The 14,054-nt window shown below is 50.3% G+C and overlaps 2 protein-coding genes across 4 annotated transcripts in view; both read right to left on the bottom strand.

Annotated features, from left to right (window-relative positions):
• Positions 1-308: 308 nt before the first annotated feature.
• LSM10 (LSM10, U7 small nuclear RNA associated) lies at positions 309-12,250 on the bottom strand. Of its 2 annotated transcripts, none has more exons than XM_032387726.1 (2): positions 12,173-12,250; positions 309-1,300 (listed from the first exon to the last, which is right to left on the bottom strand). In XM_032387726.1, exon 2 carries the CDS (start codon positions 1,275-1,277, stop codon positions 906-908), a length of 372 nt encoding a protein of 123 aa, XP_032243617.1. In that variant the 5' UTR covers positions 1,278-1,300; positions 12,173-12,250; the 3' UTR covers positions 309-905. The 2 variants fall into 2 exon arrangements, with proteins under 2 accessions (XP_032243617.1, XP_032243608.1); XM_032387717.1 differs by lacking the exon at positions 12,173-12,250 and adding an exon at positions 2,978-3,501.
• The window catches only part of OSCP1 (organic solute carrier partner 1), a 27,011-nt gene continuing 23,207 nt past the window's right edge, over positions 10,251-14,054 (bottom strand). For both annotated transcript variants that reach the window (XM_032387695.1, XM_032387704.1), the window contains 2 exons: positions 13,078-13,141; positions 10,251-12,858 (listed from right to left, as the gene is read on the bottom strand). In XM_032387695.1, coding sequence (XP_032243586.1) covers positions 12,742-12,858; positions 13,078-13,141 — 181 coding nt within the window. In that variant the 3' untranslated portion in view covers positions 10,251-12,741. The remainder of the gene's footprint in view (positions 12,859-13,077; positions 13,142-14,054) is intronic.

The raw sequence follows: 14,054 nt of genomic DNA, 5'->3' as shown, positions 1-14,054 counted from the left end.
ATGAGCTCCCACACTCGAGGGGAGCGCCCAGGATTACCTCAACCTCCCTACCTCAGGGAAGAGCAAGGAGACGAACAGCCTCTTCAACAGGGAATCTGAACAGAAAAGCCACTTTCCATCTGGCCAGACTGAAGCACTCACCTACAATTCTCAAACTTTACTGCTTATTAGTATCACCTGAGAAACTTTTTTTTTAAAGATTTTATTTATTTATTTGAGAGAGAGAGAGAGAGAAGGAGCAGGGGGAGCAGCAGAGGGAGATGGAGAAGCAGGCTCCCCGCTGACAGGGAGCCCGACTCGGGGCTCGATCTCAGGACCCTGGGATCATGACCGAAGCCGAAGGCAGACACTTAACCAACTGAGCCACCCAGGTGACCCTCACCTGAGAAACTTAAAAAGGATCCCAGTGTCCAGGCTACACCCAATACCAATGAAATCTGAATAGCTGATGGTGGGACAGGTGATGGCAATGTGCTGCCAAGTTTAAGCACCACTGCCCTATGATGTAGGACCCACACGGAGCCCAGCACACATCAGGGAAAGCATGAGGCACGGACTTGTTTGTATCCAAGTTTTCTGAGAAAGCAAACACAACTGTGAGAAACCGGAACGCTCAGGGGTGGCTCAGGCTGAGTACACTCGAGAACCCTCGCTGGGAGAGGGCTGAAAACGATTTGGCAGATTCCCTAAATCAGTAAATCAGATTCCGATGTAAATGATCAAGGCCACAGACAGGTAAGTAGGATCCCAGAGTGAGTCTAGGAGACGGGACCCTGTGAAAGGCAGCTGTGACTGGGCCGGCCCCGCTCTCTTTCCGGGCTCTGGGCAGGGAGAGGAGCAGGCGGTTGGCTCAGTAGAACTCTGGAGGAACCTGAGTGGGGACTGGAGCTGGCCGAGGGAAAGGCTCATTTATACTTTTTGGAGGGAAATTCCCGCCGGCCTTGGCCCTTGCTGCCGAAGTTGCGCACCCGGTGGATGACCTGCAGCTGCTGCTCAATGGTCGCTGTGATGTTCACATCATCTGGGATGTGGACATAGCGGACATTACGGCCCGTCACGAAGAGGTCATCCAGCTCGACCTGATGCCCCCAGCGGTCTGTGTAGGTGACGTTGGCCAGGCGGATGTTCATGAAAGCATCCACATTGTCTATGCGTCCGCGGGCCACGCTCTCATCCCGCAGGTCCACGGTGGTTACCTGGCCCTGGAGGCCCTGCAGCAGGATAATCAGGCTGTTCTCAGAGATGGTCCGCTCCTTCACCGAGTGGCTCACTGCCATTCTTCCACACCGAAGGCTGCTGGCTGTGGGGGGAGAAGCACACAGACGGGAGCTGTGGCAAGCTAGGGGCTGCAACTGCCAACTCACCTCTACCAGGCTCTAGCACAGACCTCTCCAAGTCGGCCTGGCTCCCCAATCTCTGTGTCTACGGAACACCCTTCGGTGCCAGGTGCTTCGTACACACGTCTCACAGAATCCTCACGCTACCAGGCAAGCGAAGAATTACTTACACTCATTTTGTAAATAAAGAAAATATGAGCAAGAGATGTGACTTGCCCAAGGTCACACAGCTGATACCTGGAGGTGCTGGGATTCAAATCTATCACTGCCTGACTCCCAACCTCACACCGCTACTTCTAAACCCTCACTGCCAAGGCAGAATCACCTGGTGAGTTTTTACCGGCTGCCACCCCCCACCCCCAGAGGGTCTGATTCATTTGGTCAGGGGTGGGGCCCGGGTATCCTATTTTTAAAAGCTCCACAAGTAATTCTGATGTGCGTCCAAGTTTGAGAACCGCTGCTCTAAAGTGTAATTTACACCCTTGCCAGTCTGTGGACCAGCACTTTCAGCATCACCCAGGCACTGGCTAGGAATGCAGAATCCTGGGCACTTAGGTGGCTCAGCTGGTTAAGTCAGCCTTCCGCTCAGGTCATGATCCCAGCGTCCTGGGATCAAGTCCCAGGTCGGGCTCCTTGCTCAGCCGGGAGCCTGCTTCTCCCTCTCCCTCTGTCCCTCCCGCTGCTGTGCTCTCTCTCGCTCTCAAATAAAAAATAAATAAAATCTTAAAAAAAAAAGAAAAGAAAAAGAGATGCAGAATCCCTGGTCTCTCCCCAGACTGACTGAAAGAATCTGCACTTTATCATGACCCCTATATCAATCACCAGTAGTTCTCAAATGTTAGTGTGTATCGGAGTCACCTGAGGACTTGTTAAATTGCAGAATGGTGGGCTCCCCTCTCAGTTTCAAACTTAGTAGGTCTGAGGTGGTGCCCAGTAATGTAATTTCTAACATGTTTTCAGTTAACACTGATATTGCTGGTCTGGGGCCCATGCTCCCGGAGTGACTGGTCTACACCATGCAGCCACCACGGAAGTAGAAATTTTGGTAAATTGGAAAAAAACAAAAAACCGCAACATGGCAGCATATAAACACATAGGTTTTGAAGGCAGAGAAAAATAGGTTGGAATCCTCCCTCCACCCACAAACTGTAAACCTAGGACAGTTACTTAATGTCTCTGAACCTGTTTCCACATCTATTAAACCAGAGGCTAAACGAAGCTAACAGAATCTGCCCACACGGAATGTACTTTGCTTTCATCACGTCCTGATGCTGTATTAATGTAACTCTGTCTTATCTAGCCCCTCTTTTCAGACTCTCAGTGGAAGGTGGTGGAACTTTCCCCCCTAAGACCTCACTCAACCCCTACCCGGGCTGTGCAGGGTGGCATTCAGTGTAGCAAGCCAGACCACACCACCGATGGGGGCGTCGGGCCGGAGGAGTGTAAGGACCCCACCCAGGCTTCACCAGAATGCGCCCCGGCGAGGATAAGGGCTGCCCGGAGGGACTGCAAAGGGGCAGTCCCGGGCTCTAGGACGGGCTCTGCCACTTCCCAGGAGAGCGACCTCGAGCAAGCCGCTTAGCTTCTTCAAGCCTGTTAGCCCAGCGGGAAAATGGGGATGGTGACGACCCTTTACTCACGGAGCAGTGGGGGTGGGCGTGGGGAGACGGGCTCTACTCCGCAAATCGGGAAGGAAGCGCTTCCCCCGCTCCCCGCGGCTCTCCGGGGTTCCGGGCGCCCCCGCGCTCCGCCCCAGGCTCTGGGACCCACCGCACCGGATTCCTTCCGCTTCCCGGTCCACCCCGCCGCCGAAGCTAGCGGGCGCCTGGCGGGGCGGCCTCCCTCCCGCGGCGGGACCAAGAAGCCATGGCAACAGCTGGGCCACTCTGTCCTCCCCGACCATAGAGAGCGCGGCCGACGCAGGCCCGCGCCACCGCGGACGCGCCCGGAACTACAACCCCCAGAATGCCTCGCGGGCCGCGGGCTCGCGCTCCGGCGACTCCGGGGCTGCGTCTCGGGGTGTCTCTTTCACTAGAGCCATTCATTCTTTCAACAAACACTCATTGAGCCTCCACCGTGCGTCAGGCCGCCTCCCCGGCTCTGGACACACATCAGTGACCAAGGAGACGAGCTCCCTGATCTGGTGACCCGTAAATCTACTTGGGGGCGGACGTCCGTAAGAAAACAAACAAGAGGGGCGCCTGGGTGGCTCAGTCGTTAAGCGTCTGCCTTCGGCTCAGGTCATGGTCCCAGGGTCCTGGGATCGAGCCCCACATCGGGCTCCCTGCTCAGCGGGAAGCTTGTTTCTCCCTCTCCCACTCCCCCTGCTTGTGTTCCCTCTCTCGCTGTGTCTCTCTCTGTCAAATAAATAAATAAAATCTTAAACAAACAAACAAGAAAATGATAAAAGCCCTTCAGAGAATTAAAATAGGGTGACGTGATAGTGACTGGGTGGCTTTTTATTGAACGATCAGGGATGTCCTGAGAAGGTGACATCTGAGCGGAGATCAATGACATAAAACCAACTTGTGAAAACTAGGGGAAGAGCACTACAATAAGAGGGAACTGTTTGTGCCAAGGACCTGGTGGAAATGTGCTCGCCAATTTGGAAAAACGGAAAAGCCAGTAAGACAGGACAGTGGTATGCCAAGAGGTGGGAGAGGGAGGCAAGAGCCCGAGCACCTGTGGCTTTGTAAGCCAAGGTAAGGGCTTTGGAGGCAGTGCCCAGCTTCAAATCTGCTCCCTGCTGACTTTCCGCAAGTGAATCATCCTCTCTGTGCCCCGGTTTCCTCATGTATTACTAGAAGTGCAATGATGGGCTATCAGAGGGGAGTGTCTGTGTGACGTGATCTGATTTACATTTTTCAAAGGTCACTCTATAGCCATGGTAAAAGCCTCAATTTCCCTGTTAGAAAAAAACAAGGTAATATCTATCTCAGAGAACTGACCTTCATTCATACATGAAAGCACCTGGTTCTATAGGAAGTAGGCTTGTTTCATTCCTTCACTCTCTCATTCATTGATTTCCAGCTCCCCCAGAAGCCTTCCCCTTTTCCCAAAGATCACAGTTGGTCTCTTCTCATCCTAAAAATACAGTCTGCCTTTGTCCATGCAAACTACTCTTGTTCTCCTACCTTCCACACTTGAACTTCTCGAGGAGGCCTCTACACCTGTGGTTCTCCAAGTGTAGTCCTTTTTCCAACTTCATGACCATTCTCCTGTTTTGTTTTTTTCTGGGGCATTGTATCATTTGGTTTCATAGATTTCTGATTGTTTCTTCTCCATCTCTCTCTCTTTTTTTTATTTTTTTTTAAAGATTTTATTTATTAATTTGAGACACAGAGATACAGAGACAGAGAGAGAGCATGAGCAGGGAGAGAGGCAGAGGGAGAGGGAGAAGCAGGCTCCTCGCTGAGCCAGGAGCCCGATGTGGGGCTCGATCCCAGGACTCTGGGATCATGACCTGAGCCGAAGGCAGACGCTTAACCGACTGAGCCACCCAGGCGCCCCTCCATCTCTCTCTCTTTTTAAACCCCATTTCATTCTCCTGCTCCCTAACGTGTGTGCTTTCTCTGGGGCTGTATTCCCAGCCTCGCTCTCTAATTGGTCACGTCTATCCATGCTGCCTGCTACTATGTGCTGAAGTCTCTTGTCTAGCTCACCAGCACAGACTGCTCTACGGAACTCCATTTCCCAACTGTCTGTTGCTTATTCCCACATCTTAATGGTCCTTGAAAGTCAGCACGTCTACAAGACAGATTTATCAAGTCCTTCCCAAATCAGCTGTTGTTCTGATTTTTTCTATTTCTGTGGTTGCTACTGCCATTTTCCAGCTACTCAAATTGGGCACCTTGAATAAACATGATAACTTTGGTCATTTCTTGATTCCCTACACTTGTCAGTCATTGAGCCTTGCAAATTCTTGGAAGAAGGGTCTCCCACCCTTCACTTGCCTTTTTATTCTGACTGCCGCCAACCCAGTTGAGATCTTTCTCTTATTTGATTCATTATAAAAACCATCTTACTGGTCTTTGTGTCTCATGATCATTTGCCAACGGATTCAAAATATAATTATGATCTTATCATTTACCTGCTAAGAAAACTTTTGATTCACTAGCAGAATAAAGTTCTAGTGCTGACATTGATCTGATTTCAACTCACGTTCCATCTGGATCTCTTTCAGGTTCTTTACTCAAACCCTCCAGCCAGTGTTTCTTAAAGTGTGGTATGGGAACAAGTTGCCTCCGTGGAAGGCTTTGTTTCACGGAATCAGAAGCAGAGTTCGGAGAGCTGCACATCCAATAATGCACACTAAAATTTGAGATCCAATGTCCTCCTCTCTAGTTAGACCTAGCCACTCAGCAACTCAGACAAGCCCTCCACTCCTGCCTCTGCCTTTGTTATCCTGCTGCATCTGCCTTGGATCCTCTCTTGTTTATCTTTGGATGTTAAGTCCAATCCCTCCTTCAAAGCCTGGCTCAATTGCTGTACCTTTCTGAAGTCTTCACCAATTACCCCATTTGGGAGTGATCTCTCCCCTAACCCCTGTAACATTTTGCTTGCTGTATGTTTGCTTGTCATATGCAGATTCACCATACTTATTTATGTTAATCCTACTTCCTCCCCTACTAGTCTCCTGGGTGCTGAGACAAAGAGAAGGCCTTAGGAGGCCCAAATGCTTCACACTACAAGACGGTTATATGAGGAACACTGGCTTTATGATTGTGGTGAGAAGGTGACAGGGATCTGAATGAAGACGGTGGCAGTGGGAATGGAAAGAAGGGCTGAATGTTAAAGACTGAAATAAGCTAATCAGACTCCCTGAAGGCTGATTAGATCTGGAGTGTGGGTGGGAAGAGGAGGAATCAATGACTAACATTTTTTTTTTAAGATTTACTTATTGGGGTGCCCAAGTGTCTTGCAGTCAGCTCAGGTCATGATCCTGGGGTCCTGGGATCAAGCCCCATGTCGGGCTCCCTGCTCAGCGGGGAGTCTTCTCCCTCTGCCTCTTTCCTCTGCTCATGCTCTCTCTCTCTCAAATAAATGGATAAAAGATTTATTTATTTATTTTGGGGGGGCGCACTCAGGGGGAGGGGCAGAGGGAGAGGGAGAGAGAGAATCTCAAGCAGACTCCCCGTTGAGCACGGAGCCCGAGGCAGGCCTCGATCCCAAGACCTTGAGATCATGACCTGAGCTGAAATCAAGAGTTGGACGCTTAACCGACTGAGCCACCCAGGAACCCCTAAAAAAATTTTTTTTTAAGTTTATTTATTTTTTTAGTAATCTCTATACCCAGCATGGGGGCTCGAACTCACAATGCCCTGGTCAAGAGTTGCATGCTCTTCCGACTGAGCCCACCAGCAGTCCCTTGATGATTTTAAATTTTAAATTTTAACTCTGGGTATCTTGAGAGATGGTGGAATGACCCTGTGGGGGCTATCTCATTTTTTGGCTACTCAGCCAATTAATCTCCTTTCCCCACATTTGGGGAAATCTGATGTTCTCTGCATTTCGGTGGCAAGTGGGGTTCTGCTTCCCACTACAGGTGATTTAAGGGCCAGATGTTGTCTCTGGTCCTCGTCAGTTATGGCGTGTGCTTGTGACCTAAGCCAGCAGGGACTGTTCAGGCCCCATCCCGGGGTCTGCGCCATCCAGGCCTCGTTGCTGGTCCCCTCCTGTGCTGCCCTGCCCTTCCTGGGCTCCCGGCCGCCCTCTCACGCTTCTCCAGTCTTCCTGACAACCGTGAGTTGCCTGAAGCCCTTTAAGTACATTCCTTCTCTAGTTAAGTAGCCAGAATTGGTTTCAGTTTTTTGCAATCCAACACCTAGCCTAGTACTGGGCCCACTTGAATTGCGTTCATTTCAGGAGCTTGGATGTCTCTGTTCCCTTTAGATGAGCTGTTCTGGTTCAGTTTCTAATTGTCAGAGGGTCACAGAATCCCGAGAGGGCAATTCCCAGGTCACCTGCTCCTAGTCAGCACCCAGTGTGCAAACCCCTCGACAGTCCCTTGCTCCCAAGCGTTTGAGTCCATTGTTAGGATGTTTTTGGTAACTTCTACCCATTGCGTCTAGTTCCTTTCTGTGGAAAATTGTCCTATTCTGTATTACATTTAATGATTTATTTATTTGAGAGAGAGAGAGAGACCGTGCACACTGGAGCCGGGGGAGGGGCAGAGGGAGAGGGGAAGCAGACCCCCAGCTGAGCACGGAGCCCCACTCAGGGCTCAGTCTCACGACCCTGAGATCATGACCTGAGCCGAAACCAAGAGTCAGATGCTCAACTGACTGAGCCACCCAGGTGCCCCTGTATTATGTTTAATTTTAGAAGTTTCTTTAGCCTTTTGAAAGTAAGGTAAATGTACCAAATAAGTAAAAATGACATTAGTGTTGGACACTGAGTTATGAGGTGATGTGGAAGATCTCAGGGATAGTGAGCCTGCAGTCCAGGCGAGGAGGGGGTCACAGAGATTTGCGAGTCAATAGTAATAGTTGAAAATAACAGCCTCTTGGGAAGAAAGTGATGTCAACACTTTTGGGAGCTGCAGGGCACAGGAGAGCCTGTGGTCTGGGGGGCAGGGTGAGGGGGGGAGATGAGAAGAGAGTGAGGAATGGGGAGAGAAGCCGGGGGTGAAACAGGGGCCATCTGGCAATTGACCTAGCCATCTTTTTTTAAGATTTTATTTATTTATTTTGAGAGAGAGAGAAAATGAGAATGCACACAAGCCGGAGGGAGGGGTGGAGGGAGAGGGAAGAGCAGACTTCCCGCTGTGTGGAGCTCACCCTAGGGCTCAATCCCAGGTCCCTTGAATGATGGATGACCTGAGCTGAAGGCAGATGCTTAACTGACTGAGCCACCCAGGCGCTCCTGACCTGGCCATTTTGACAGACTTTTTAAAAATGGCTACAGCAACATCTGTACCATGCAGGGCAATCCTCAATCAGGAGCCACTGAGGGAGAGAGAGGAAGTGTGGTCAGAAAGTAGGATGTGAGCCACTGTGGCCAAAGGGGGAGAGAGTTTGAGGAAGAAAATGGAGTTTATTTATTTACTTATTTATTTTTAAAGATTTTATTTATTTATTTGACAGAGAGAGACACAGCGAGAGGGGGAACACAAGCAGGGGGAGTGGGAGAGGGAGAAGCAGGCTTTCCGCGGAGCAGGGAGCCCGATGCGGGGCTCAATCCCAGGACCCTGGGATCACAACCTGAGCCGAAGGCAGACGCTTAATGACTGAGCCACCCAGGCGCCCCGAAAATGGAGTTTAGCAGGGTCAAGAAGAGCCTTCCAAAGGCCCAGGGGAATGGGGATGAGAGCAGGCCATTGCATCGGGCAGAGTCACAGAGTCAGGGCTGGAGGAGAAGGGAGAAGGATCTGTGTGGTGACAGGAGCTGGAGGACTGGGGGGATGGGGGAGGCGACCAGGAAGCCTGGAGTGCGGCTGAGTGAACAGAGGAACAAGGACCACCTGGAGAAGCAGAGTCCCAAGGTGTGGGTGGGAGCATTTGGCTGGGAGTTCATCCTCAGCAGCCATTCAGATACATGTCTGAGGTGCAGAAAAAAGGCTGGGTGTGACTGAGAGAAGAAAGGGTACAGATCAAAGATATGCTGAAGTGGGGAGGATAGATGAAGGAAAGCACATGAAAAAGTGGTAACTGAAGGGCGCCTGGATGGCTCAGTCGTTAAGCGTCTGTCTTCGGCTCGGGTCATGATCCCAGGGTCCTGGGATCCAGCCCCGGATCGGGCTCCCTGCTCGGCAGGAAGCCTGCTTCTCCCTCTCCCACTCCCCCTGCTTGTGTTCCCTCTCTCGCTGTGTCTCTCTCTATCAAATAAATAAAATCTAAAAAAAAAAAAAGTGGTAACTGAAGCTGAGAGGCCTTGAGGATAGGACGTCCAGAAAACCTGCATCAGAGGTCCTTGGCGGACACCACGACTTCCCCTTGGACCGCCCCCCACAAAAAAAACAATGGCCTCAACATTTCGAAAGTTAGAGAGTTTTATAAAGACAAAGGAGGGCAGAGTGATCTGAGGCAAATGTGCCTGTCGGATTTAGGAGTCCTGGGTCTGCCCCAGCTCTTAGCGGAGTAGCTTCACCATGACTAATGCAATTGGGGTTTCATGTAGTTTGGGGAACTGACAGAGAAGGTGATGTTATTTTTGTCAGCAGAGGCACCACTGGCCAGAAACAAAAAGAATGTAGTGTGTGTGTGTGTGTGTGTGTGTGTGTGTGTGTGTGAGTAGTGGGGGGAAGTGTTAATCAAATAATTCAGAGTAATTTCCATTGGCCCTTGGAATGCATTTTGACGTTCTCATTTGAAAAGGATGAGTTATGATCTGAGAATTTATTTCACGTTAAGTCACAAAGCTGTGAGGGCAAGATCCAACTGTGACGGGGTTTCCGTACTCCAACCCCTGGTAAACACTTCCTTTAACCCCCTCTCCTGCCAGCCGTCCAGGAATTTGGCAGCTGAGGAGGAGTTACCCAGGGCACAATACAAAGGGAGTGAAGGTTACATAAAGGTTGTATTAGTTTTCAGATTTTAATTTGGGTCTTTATGATGAGATACTATGGTAAATAGATATATTTTCTAAAGTTTGCATTTCTCTTTCTGTGGTTTTCCATGGCTTAAGTTGACCTCTATCCTGGATATAAACCGGTGATAAAGCAGGTGCAAGTGGATGAGGGACTGTGACCCTGTTTAGACCTGAGGATCTCCGGGATCTGGTTACCATGTTGGGGATGGAAAAAGTGAGTTCACCTTTAAGAACTGCTAGATACATGGGGCGCCTGGGTGGCTCAGTCGGTTGGGGGTCTGCCTTCAGCTCAGGTCATGATCCCGGAGTCTGGGGTTTGAGCCCCACATTGAGCTCCCTGCTCAGTGGGGAGCCTACTTCTCCCTCTCCCACTCCCCCTACTTGTACTCTCTCTTTCTGTCAAGTGAACAAATAAAATCTTGAAAAAAAAAAAAAGAATTGCTAGATACCTATGTGGAGTAGGTGGCTTTCCTCTTAGAACTGAGGGCAGGGCTAAATACGCCTTTCCCCCTTTTCTTTTTCCCCTTCACTCTCACTTTTTACACCTTTCTTCTGGGAGCCATTAAAGAACTTTCGTTCAGAAGACTTTTCTAGAACTTTGCCTTCCATAATCTGTAGGGCATGCCAACACTATATGAACAGGAATGGAATAGTTTGAAACTCAGCTGTGAAGAGGTTAGTCACAGGAGAGCTGAAAGAGAGCAAATTTACCCCTGAAGCATGGAGTGGGGGGCGGTGTGGGTATAAATCCCAGTTCTCAGCTCCCACCTGGGGCAGGGCCTAGCAATCTATACACTCATCACTGTAACTGGGCGAGCCGGCTTTAAGCCCATGAACAAGTTCTTTCTCTTTCTTCCAGGTGAGGGAACCAAGGCTCAGTGAGAGTGACTGCCCAAGAAGTCATGGTGAATTTGGGGTAGGGCTGGGGCCAGAGCCCAGTGTCCTGACTCTGACAACAGGCCACCTTCCCCTAAAGCGCACTGGGCACTACGGGAGGATACTCTCGTATGCGGGGGCCTGGTTTTAAATGAACACTATTGTGTTGTTAGTACCCAGTTAGTACCCAGCCCACATTCTTGCCAGAGCAATCCCTGTCTTCCATTTTCTTTGCCTCCTCTTGCCTCCTTTCTCTGCATGCCCTCAAACACCACACAGGTAAACTTGTTTTTCTCAATATCTGTGCAAGTATAGAGACATGAAAGTCAAAGGTTGCCTCATCACAAGGCTGCCCTACCGGAGATCTGTATCTTGTTTATTTACTGAGGGAACAGACACGTTTGAAATCATCCGAATGGCTCTGGGATAGGTGAGGGGAGGAGGCTGCTTCTCGGCAGCTGGTGGCCCACCTCCAAGGCCCTAGGACAGGCCTGGAGCAAGCAGTGAAGTCTGGGTTTGTAGCAGCATGGTGGGAACCTGACTCAGAACAGGATAGAGCCTTTTCCTTCATCTGTCACCTTTTCAGGCCACCCCAACTAGTGTCGAGATTGCTTAAGAGAGACTAAAACAGAGGGTACTTTGTAAGCTGTAACAAGCAGCTTATGGCACGCTATGCTTCTCCTCCCCAAGAGACCTTCTGTGGGGTTCTGCAGGTAAGAAGTGTAACTCTCATTGTTAGGAAGCAACGTGAAGTTCATTTGGTGACTTATCTTTCTGTATCCAAATGCTATGCCTTAGGCAGGCTAAAGACAGCTTCCCTGGCCCTCACGTTCCAGAAGTACGTCTGCCTCCACTCTTGTCGCGGTGTGAGGGGCCAGAGTGGTCCCTGTGGTTGGCTCCATCCCAGGCAATGACCAGCTCAGCTCCATTTCTCTCTTGCCTTCTGCCATTCTGGATATTCCCTCCATGGGACTCAATGGACCTTGACCTCTAGATGTTGGCTGGCCCTGAGCCTGCCAGTTACTCAGTCCAGGAGGATCATGTGGTGGAGGGCTAATGCTCCTTTCTGAAGCAGTTCGGGCAGCCCTGGCCTGAGATATTTTACATGGATCTTAATTAGACTTGGCCTCCTGCCAGGGGAAGTAACTCATCTGGTCCGTGGAAGGGAAAGTGGCACACCACGAGTGCCTCCCACGTATCCCACTCACTTACGGCTCTGCCTGGCCCCTGAGGGTGAAGTGGAGATGGATGTCATGGCGCATCATGCTGGGGGGTCTTTAGAAGGCAAGAACACTAAGTGGCAGAGGAAGACTCTGGGGATGAGGCATACATATCAAGCAAACCGTTTCCTTGTTACACATTTCCATATGGGATAAGCCCACACCACATACAGATAGTGAGATGTGCAGAGAACGACAGAGAACACCCACCTGCTCCGCGTGGGGCCCAGCTGCGTGTTCCCGGTCACGGCTTGGCTTACTCAGCCTCTGAGGTTACAATTTCCAGGGCAGAGGAGGACTGTCTAAACTGGGCCCCAACCGCCTTTCCCACCTATTTCAAACTCACTCGCAAGGCTGAGTACGTCCCAGGAAGCTCTGAAGTCTCGTGATGACCCACAGACAGGCATCTGTGGGCTGCACGTGTCCACAGGAAAGGTACAGTTGAGAGCAGCAACAGGTGCGCCCCCTCAGCGACTCTGGTGCTTGAACCTATGGCCCAGGATGCTTTGGGTGGTTGCCATAAAACCAGAAGAAAACCGAGAAGGTCCAATTTAAAAGCCAGAATCTATTTTGCTGAAAACCTGCGTATGTGTGTGCCTTCCAGACATGGCACTCCTTGAGGGAGACTTGCGTAGTTCGTTACAACATAGACAGAAATGGGAGTTAACGCTCAGTATAAAACTCGCAGCATCATTTTGCTCCCTGGAGCATCCCCAGGGTCCTTATCCGGCAGCCTGTCCCATAGGGGACGTTTGGGGGGGCGAGCCGGGCCAGCACAGCTATAACTCATCCATCATGGCAAGCAGATCATCCCCCTTGCTGGCGCTCTGCCTCGGCTGGTCCATGACCTCAAACTCCCCCATGATGCGAGCCAGCTCCTCGTTCCTTTGCTGGTCCTGTTGGAGAAGTGAGAGGGCAAGGCTGAGAAGGGTGTTTCAGCAAGGCGGCTTCTCCGAGCAGATGGTGTTGAATTTTTGTCCCGCCACTGTGATGCGTGTCAGAATAGGGACTCTGGATACATGCTGGTGAGAGAGAAGGGAGGGTGTGGGACGTTCGAGGTTGGCAGGAGATGAGGAGGGGACTGACGCTTGGCTTGTGTAATCGCCTGCACCCACCTGAGTAGCTTGTATGTTGAGAACCTCATAGGATAACTCTTCTGGCCTGGTTAGCGCTGCTTGTCTGCAGGAGGTGGTAGAGAAACGGGTCAAAGGTTAGGGTTTTCTCCCTGCCGGTGTGGCGCACTGGCATCTGATAATTTCGCTGCCTGTTTTTTTCTGCCTCACCTTCTGCCACTTCCCTTCAGCTTTCTGCCCTTTCCCCAAGCAGTGCACCCGATGCTCCAGAAAGTCAAGTCCTTATCTGTCTCTGTGCCTTTGCATGTACTGAACTGGGCCAACAATGTTTTTCCCCTTCCTCTGCTTGGCAAACTCCAACACCAAGCCCAGATGCCAACTCCCTCCATCTGCCGGTGCAAAGTCAATCGCTGAGTCCTCCCTTAGCGCATTTATGACATGGCACTGAAATAACTTGTGTCCGGTACATTCTCTTCCTACCCTGCGAGCTCCTGAGGACAGGCTCTAGGTCTTACACTCCCATCTTTGTGTCCCCGGCACTTACCATGTAAGCACACAGGTGCACCAAAGTTAGTTCAGTGGATATGGAACTGGAAGGCAACCCCCACCCCAAATATTTGGTTGTGAGGAGGGTCACATGAGATAATGGTGCAAAGGTGCTCTATAAACTGTAAAGCTCTGTATAAATCTGGGTGGATGACTCTTCCTATTGGTTTTGGGGGAGACTGTCTTATCCCAAAGACATCATGCTCTGACTCCCCTCTGGTTTCTTAACAGATTTTTCTTACTATGATTATCTTGACTTCCAATACTTCTTGTTCAGCTATGCTTTGCTAAGTAAAACATTAGAACTATTTCTTGAATGAATCCAGAAGGTTCAGACTATTTAATACTGGTGGATTCTTCTTTAACTAGGTTATTTAATTTGCTGGGTTTTCTTCTGTGACCTTTACATCTATATTTATAAGTGTTACTGGCTTATAATGGCCACTTTTTGGTTCTTTTTTTTTTTTTTTTTT

This window comes from Phoca vitulina, unplaced genomic scaffold, assembly GCF_004348235.1.
Source record: "Phoca vitulina isolate PV1807 unplaced genomic scaffold, GSC_HSeal_1.0 scaffold2, whole genome shotgun sequence".
Lineage (NCBI taxonomy): Eukaryota > Metazoa > Chordata > Mammalia > Carnivora > Phocidae > Phoca > Phoca vitulina.
Note: the sequence above shows the minus strand (reverse complement) of the source record. Positions and strands in the feature narration are given on the sequence as shown.